The 9,003-nt window shown below is 33.9% G+C and overlaps 1 protein-coding gene across 1 annotated transcript in view; it reads right to left on the bottom strand.

Moving 5' to 3' along the window:
• Window positions 1–8,551, bottom strand: part of LOC148948182 (uncharacterized) — a 445,032-nt gene extending 436,481 nt beyond the window's left edge. The window contains exon 1 of the mRNA XM_089096127.1: window positions 8,338–8,551. Within this exon, the coding sequence (XP_088952253.1) occupies window positions 8,338–8,551 (214 nt within the window). The remainder of the gene's footprint in view (window positions 1–8,337) is intronic.
• Between the last annotated feature and the right edge of the window lie 452 nt (window positions 8,552–9,003).

Raw genomic sequence — 9,003 nt, 5'->3', positions numbered from 1 at the left:
AAATAGGTGTTGCCTCAGAATCCAGCCAGGTTACGTTAAACAATCTCAACTATAGTTCAAATGCGAGGGGATACTCACTCTCTTTGAAAAGGTGTAGAGCTTCAAGCAAATAGCATGGTAATTCCTATATGTCTAAGCAAAATGGTACCTACTACATCTACTGACAACTTCTTCGATACGAACTTCCCTGCTCTAAGGAAAAAATCATAATTAATATATTGTGCCAACCTCGTTCTGATATACCCTCAGGGCGTAACTTAACATCCTTGCCCCGATGGTTGTGGGGGAGTGTCCTCCTCCAAAAAATATTTTGTACCTGGAAATCAACTACGCTGAACAAAAAGGCAATCTCAAAATATTTAAAGGATATGTTTGGGGGAATGGTAGGCATGGTGAACGCCATAGACATGCCCTTCAATCACTTTTGACTATTAAAAAGAGCCGGCGCCCTTTGAGTGTGCAATCGAATGAGCTTTTTTCGAAATTTCTACGACAACACCTTCTATAAAAACCTTATATGCCCCCATGGCATAACTTACATCCCTTGCCCTGAAGGCTTTAGGAGAGTGTACCCGTCAAAAACATAATTTCAATCAGGAAATCAACTACGATGAACACAATACCTATATCAAAACTTTGAGTGGAAGTATTTGCCGGACTGATGGGCGTGGGTAGGAGGGACGCTAGTTGCCCTCCAATCCCTTCCGACTATTAAACAGTGCTCTAGCTTCTTGAATTTCCAATCAAATGAGCCTTTTTTGAAGTTTCAAACACAACGTTTCCTATAAGAACATTATATACCCCCAGGGCATAACTTGCAACCCTTGTCCCGAAAGCTGTGGGGGAGTGTCCTCCTCAAAAAAATTATTTCTATCTGGAAATTAACTGCGCTGAACAAAATGGCTACCTCAAAATTTTGATTGGACGTGTTTCGAGAAATAGTGGGCGTGGATGGGGTGTATATTGCATTCAAATCACTTTCGACTGTTTAAAAAGGCACAAGGCACTCCAATTTCCAATTGACTGAGCTCTTTTCAAAGTTTCTACGATAACTTCTTCGATACGAAATTGCCTGCTCTAAAGGAAAAAATAATAAATAATACACTGAGCCAACATTGTTATTACATACTCTCAGGGCTTAACTTAAGATCCTTGCCCTGAGGGTTTTGGGGGAGTGTCTTCGTAAAAAACATATTGTCTATCTGGAAATCAAATACGCTCAACAAGATGTCTATCTCGAACTTGTAATTGGATGTGTTTTGGGGGAGTTATGGGCATAGGTGGGGGATAGTTGCCCTCTAATCAGTTTTGCCTATTAAAAAGGTCACTAGCCACTCCAATTTCAAATCGAATGAGCCCTATTCGAAGTTTATAAGACAACTCCTTCGATACGAAGTGCCCGGATTTGGAAAAAAAAATACTTTGCGCTAACATCATTTTTTACTTAATCAGCGCAATCACGCTGCCTATAAAATAGTTGTGGTTAAAATTCTTTTGTAATTAAAATTATGATAAAGAACTAACTCTAGCCCAAGTAATTAATTATTGTTATTTACCATCTCTTAATCTTCTGGCAATTTATCTTTACTGCAGTGTTTTCTTGCTCTTTTGTTTGGGTTAGCTAAGGTGTTTGGATTGATAGAAGTTCAGAGATGATTCCTGGGGTTGGTGGTATAGCCACGTTTTGTTTGATGATTTGCAGCTGCAGCACTGCTGTTTTCCATATTTCTGTTCCAAGTAGTATACTGATGGCTTTTCTTGTGTGGTTGTTTTTCACTTGTAAAATTTCATTGATGCTGTCAATGAGAAAATATATTGTTTGAAAGGTAGCTAATTTCTGCCACTCCTCTCTCTCCCCTTGTTGGCTGGTATGGTGTAGGGGTTTCTTCAGTGGATGGCTGGTTTATTAACTGAATACCTGACATTAGTTTATTTGCTGGTTGAACTTTTGGAGGTTTAGATTTTGATGGCAATAGATGCAAGTTGTGGAGGCCACCTAGGTGCTGTCACTGATACAGGTTGCTTTGGACTTAGGAATTTTAGCTGCTACAACTGAGTATGGAAGGTTCATCTTATTAATAAATGAAAGGATTTCAACTCACTTCTGTTATGCAGGGCAAAGATGTTTTTGAAGAGATGTTGAGTCGATGAAATCGTGGCGAGAAGCGCAACGATTTTTACTGATGCCGTCAAAACTAGTATTTGGTTAAATAAAAACCACAATAATACTGACATATCATCTCCCAAAATCTCGATCGGTAAACGCAGCAGTTTTACTGACTTATACTATTATTTTACAGATTTTGCCACTATTTTCCATTCGGTTAATTAAAACGCGTATAAACATTGATATGACAATAGGAATGACATAACAGTGTCACGACGCCATCATGACATCTACTAAAATCTTAATCTTGGTGGATAAAAGCAGTGGTTTTATCCACGCATACCCTGATTTTACGGATGGCGCCCTATTTTTTCATTTGGTTAAATGGTTGATTGTTTTCATTCTTGTAGTGTAACTAAATTAAGCAACTGAAAACCAATTATATCTTGCTTTCTTGTTAAGTTCTTGGTTGCTAAATATCCTAATTATTGTACAATTTAGTTTTGGACGATGTAAACTTCTGTTTCTTTTGAGATTATATATTTTAATTGCCACAAGCTTAAACTGCAAAAAAAAACAGAGAAAACTATATTACCCCACCCCCCTAATGTGCAAACATATAACCTGAATTGGTATATATAGGGGTGGGGGGCTGAAATTCATTTTCGACAAAAGTGATATTCCATTTGTAAAGAGAAAAAAAGCATCAAGTGGTATATTTACTTTAGTTGCAACTCAATAATATGATTGGTAAATATTTACCCATTATTTTATTTTTCATATTATTGACTTACAAATAAATACCTCTCAATGCCTTTTTTATGCTCTTTATTAATAATAATAATTTCTTCTATAGCATATTTAAACTAGCAATTTCAATATTTATATAGTTTTCTGTTTGTTTTTTTTTGGCAATTTAAGCTTGTCTTTTTATCCAATGACCAATATTGAACCACACAAGCCGAAAAGAGCAAATCCCTATTTCCTAACAAAATTCTTTTTAAATTGATAATCTCAAAAGAAACAGAAGTTTACATTGTCTAAAAATAAATTTTATAATAATTAGGAGTTTCAGCAACCAAAAACTTGTACAAGAAAGAAAGACAAAATTGGTTGTCAATTTCTTAATTTACTTCCACAAAAAGAATGAAAATAATTATGGCTAAAGAAACGGGACCCATGGATCAATTGACAATAAAAAATTTATGGTTCATTTGTAACTGTTGTGGTTCATTTGTGGTTCACTTATAATCTACTACCCACCTATCCTGTTATAAAACGTCGATAAGGCCTTGCCACACTGCAAATAACTGGTACTAATTAATACCAATTAGGTCTTCTCCCAATCCTCCCAGTCATTAAAACCGCTGCATTTGTCGACTGAGATCACTATTTTCATATATCTTCATATAACCGAATGAAAAAATGGGGCGCCATCCGTAAAATCAGGGTATGCGTGGATAAAACTGCTGCTTTTATCTACCAAGATTAAGATTTTAGTAGATGTCATGATGGCGTTGTGACACTGTTATGTCATTCCTATTGTCATATCAATGTTTATACGCGCTTTATTTAACCGAATGGAAAATTGTGGCAAAATCTGTAAAATCACGGTATAAGTCGGTATAACTGCTGCGTTTACCGTTCGAGATTTTGGGAGATGATATGTCAGTATTTTTGTGGTTTTTATTTAACCAAATACTAGTTTTGACGGCGCCAGTAAAAATTGTCGCGCTTCTCGCCACAATTTCATCGACTCATCATCTCTTCAAAAACATCTTTGCCCTGCATTTGAGGAGGATATTCCCTCACAACCCTCTGGGCAAGGGTTTTAAGTTATACCCTGAGGGCATACACGAACGATGTTGGCACAGTGTATTATTTATTATTTTTTTTCCTTTAGAGCAGGCAACTTCGTATCGAAGAAGTTGTCGTAGAAACTTTGAAAAGGGCTCATTCAATTGGAAATTGAAGTGGCTTGTGCCCTTTTTAATAGTCAAAAGTGATTGGAAGGCAACTAACACCCCTTCCAAGCCCACGATTTTCTGAAAAACATCCAATCAAAATTATTCTAATTTCAAAATCTTGTAATCCAATCAAAAAACTGCTCATTTAAATGTGAGAATTAGCGGACGCGGAACAGCTTTAATCCTTCATTAAGTTTTCTTTTATTAATAAAAATCCATATTCTTCCAAAGGTCTTGTTGTAGTCTATACACTTAGAGGATTGTTCTACAATAGGTTCTTATATTCTAAATCAGAGCTGACTTAAATGAAAATAACCAATTGCACAATTCACATTCAAATGTTACCTATATGTACTATATACTCTTACCTATACCTATATGTAGTATGTACTGTTTGAGCGTGTTCAAATAGTCCAGCCACGGCAAGCATTTCTTGCATAAATCATATTTTAAACAGTTTCTCACCTGTGTGAAATCTTTGGAGCTCATTCCAAAACCCCAATGTAAACAGGCATTTCTTACATATATAAAACTGGTAACAATCAAGAAAAGTTGTATTAACAAAGAAACTAAGCACATAAAAAAAGCACTGAGGAAAACTAATTTGATGGACAAATTGGTTGTGAGGATAATCAGAAACCACTGAGGATACAAAAATCTTCCTAAACTCCTGCTGCTAAAACCAGGAAAGTTTTCCTAAGCATATCACATAGGAAAGGTTCTTCACCTTAACGTAGTCTTTGATATGCATTAAAACAGCAAAATTGCGAAAAACACACACATAACATGGAACTACCTACTCACTCATATGCCCTCTTTGGTGCTTGTTCAAATTTTCTGCTCAAGATAAGATTTGGTCAAGTACATCAAGTTTATAGTTTCTCACCAGTATGCACTCTTTGATGGGTGTTCAAATGTGATGCTTAAGAAAAGGTTTTGTCACAAACATTACACTTAAATGACTTCTCCCCCGTGTGCACTCTTTGATGGGTGTTCAAACTTGATGCTTGAGAAAAGGTTTTGACGCAAACATTACACTTAAATAACTTCTCCCCCATTTTCACTATTTGATGGGTTTTCAAACTTGATGCTTGAGAAAAGGTTTTGTCACAAACATTACACTTAAATTACTTCTCCCCCGTGTGCACTCTTTGATGGGTGTTCAAATTTGATGCTTGAGAAAAGGTTTGGACACAAACATTACACTTAAATGACTTCTCCCCCGTGTGCACTCTTTGATGGGTGTTCAAATTTGATGCTTGAGAAAAGGTTTGGACACAAACATTACACTTAAATGACTTTTCACCCGTATGCAATCTTTGATGGGTATTCAAATTTGATGCAGTAGAAAAGGTTTGGTCACAAACATTAAACTTAAATGACTTCTCCCCCATGTGCACTCTTTGATGAGTGTTCAATCTTGATGCTTGAGAAAAGATTTGGTCACAAACATCACACTTAAACGGTTTTTCACCCGTATGCACTCTTTAATGGGTGTTCAAATTTGATGCTGTAGAAAAGGTTTGGTCATAAACATCACACTTAAACGGCTTCTCACCCGTATGCACTCTTTTATGGATGTTCAAATTTGATGCCATAGAAAAGGTTTGGTCGCAAATATCACACTTAAACGGTTTTTCACCCGTATGCACTCTTTTATGGATGTTCAAATATGATGCTTGAGAAAAGGTTTTATCACAGACATCATACTTAAACGGTTTTTCACCCGTATGCACTCTTTTATGGGTGTTCAAATTTGATGCTGTAGAAAAGGTTTGATCACAAACATCACACTTAAACGGTTTTTCACCCGTATGCACTCTTTTATGGGTGTTCAACTTTGAGGCTTGAGAAAAGTTCTTATCACAAACATCGCACTGAAATCATTTTTGACCCGTATGAACTATTTTATGGGTGTTCAACATTGCTGCTTGGGAAAATGTTTTATTACAGACGGCACACGTATACGATTTCTCACCCGTAAGCGTTATCTTATGGTTGTTTAAAGTTGATGCTGTAGAAAAAGTTTGGTCGCTAACATCACACATAAAGAGTTTCTCATCCGTATGCGCTCTCTTATAGGTGTTTAAATTTGATGCTGTACGAGAAAGAGTTTGGTTACAAACATCGCACATGAATGGTTTCTCACCCGTAGGAACCCTTTTATGGGTGTTCAAATATGATGCTAAAGAAAACGTTTTATCACAGACGTCACACTTAAACGGTTTTTCACCCGTGTGCATTCTTTTATGGTTGTTCAACGTATGATGGCAACAGAAAAGGTTTTATCACAAACATCACACTTAAACGGTTTTTCACCCGTATGCGCTATCTTATGGTTGTTCAAATTTGAGGTTGGGGAAAAGGTTTTATTACAAACGTCACACTTATACGGTTTCTCACCTGTATGCACTCTTTTGTATCCGTTCAGATCATGAATTAGAGAAAAAGTCTTACCAAATACCTCATATTTATATATCTTCGTGTTTTTTAATTTCTTAAATGTATTTTAAATTTTCCTTAACTTTTGTTTTAAAGGTTACTTTTCCAACCTGTGTTCTGATACTCTAAGCCTTTTCTTTCAAATTCTGATGCAGACGACATTAAAAAACTGCATTCGGATGGACTCTTTGAAACAACTAGTGACGTATTTCCCTTTAGGTGAAGTCCAGACACGTGTGGTGAAAACCAACCTAAAAGTTTAAAAGTCTACAGAGTTAACCAAATCACACATAAAATCAAAACTCTTAAAACTGAAAAAATACATATCTTTCAAAATGTTTTGAAAGTCTACAGAGTTAAAAACAGAAAAAAACAGTAGAATATCCTTCAATAAGAGAGCTAATTCAATGTCTTATCCCTCTTCTCTCTCTCATGATTATATTATAAATCAAAATTATTTTTTCTTATGAAACTAAATAGCGAAAATGATAAATTTAAATATAAAAACGTTTGAATATTTTTAAATAAAACGATAATTAACTGATAAGAAAAATTACCGCAAATATAATTGTTTTTTATTACAAAAAGAGAGAGAGAGAGAGCTCAAGTACTTTACATAATTTATCAAATTTTTAAATTGTTATGTAGCACACAATAATTGGATTAAAAAAAAAAAAAAAACATAAGTCAAGCTTTCAACAGATCTAACAAATAAAAATTCAAATAGAGATAAATGATTTCAATATACACTGAAAAACAGTAAAAAAAATTTCAGACATTTCGGTCGCACATAGTGACAACGTTATCAGTACTTGGATACTTTAGAATCTTTTAAAAAAATCACTTTGTAACAAAGTGAGGCTGGAGTACCTTAAGAGCAGAGTTCTTTGCTATCCGATACTTTTTTTTATAGACATGCGCCTGTTTGGGGTTTAAAATTTCTATTGAACTGTGAACAATGAATGTGTTGTTCTAGTTCACTGTTCATTAGCTATGAGTGAATTGTAAAATATAACAATATTTAGACTCCGACTGAAAACTGTTCAGAGGCAACTGATAACTGGTTATTAGAAACGGAAAACGTAAGAGCTCATCATCCTGTTTTTACATGCAGGTAACCCGTTTGTTTGTTATAAATTTTTTAATTAGGCTCTTGTTCGTTTTTTTTTTGTCATAGTTTTTACTGTGTATTAAAAGGATTCATATCTATGAGGAAAAAGCGACTTTTGTCTCTTTTTTTTTAATCCAGTTATACTTGTTATGGTATTAAAGCTAAATATTTACAAAATACAAAAAAAGTAAATTTTTTATAGCAAAATATTTTGAATAGCTTTCCTAAACAGACAAAAAACTTTTGACTTCATCTGCAAAAAATGAATTAAGTATTTTTGTTTGAATCTAGTGTGTTCAGTATATTAATATCATAAATTATATATTTCTGTTACGCAGTTGAGATAAAGAAGTCGATTTTATGCTTCTTTAAAATACACTTTGGAATTAAAAAAATAGAGATTCATTTCTTTATATCTTAATTGAAAGAGAAATATACACTATGAATAAGGATTATAAAATTTATATAAAGATATAGTTTTAAGGCTTATTATCAAGCTTTTTGAAAATAATAAAAACCTGCAAAACTATTTTGTGAAAGTTTAAAAATATTTATTAAAGACTACGAAAGCGGTTTGGTCAACACCTGCTCATTGGAAAAGGATAAAAACGAAGTTCCATCTTAAGATTAAGTCTCTTTCTCCTGTTTTTGTCCAATAAAATAACATCCAATACATATCAATCAACAAAGATACAAAGTTTCAGATATACCTTCATTGTTAGAACATTTGGGTTGCAATTCCTGGGTGTCGTCTTCAAATCTACATGGTCCTGAAATACTAGGCAAACTCAGCAAGGGAACATCTTCACGTTTTGGTGAGAAAAGATGATCTGGAACATGAAAGGGATTTTCAAGGTCAAGAGGTAAAGTGACTTCCAACTCTAAAAGAAAATTTAAATTAAACAGACATATAGAGATTTTCATTGTAAGACTTACTAAGCAAATGCGACTGCTCTTTCTTTTTAGTTATTTTTTTAGCTTTTAGTTATCTTTTTAGCATATACATTTAGACATTATATACATACATAAAATTAAATGTATAGGCTATACAGGTTTTTTCTCAAATCGTTTTTTATCTACTTTTTATAAAACAGATTAAAACCAGAATCATACAACAAAATTCATTAACATAGAACAAACAAAAAACTGAAATTCTTAAAAAAAATACATAACATAGAACTAATAGCTGGATAAGTGTAAATTTAGGATATTGTACTCAATAAAAAAAAGTATTGAATAGAAATATATAATCAAAAAATAAAATTTTACAGCTTCTCAAATTGCCTCTCAATTACTTGGACTAACCGTCTTGGCTTTCCTCTTTCTACAATAAGCCAAGTCTTAATGCAACCTACTGCAAAATACTTGATTTACAA

The sequence above is a fragment of the Artemia sp. Qi Xiang Cuo genome, chromosome 10 (assembly GCF_049724085.1).
Source record: "Artemia sp. Qi Xiang Cuo chromosome 10, ASM4972408v1, whole genome shotgun sequence".
Classification (NCBI taxonomy): domain Eukaryota; kingdom Metazoa; phylum Arthropoda; class Branchiopoda; order Anostraca; family Artemiidae; genus Artemia; species Artemia sp. Qi Xiang Cuo.
The sequence above is the reverse complement of the archived record's forward strand: the minus strand, read 5'-3'. Positions and strand labels throughout refer to the sequence as shown.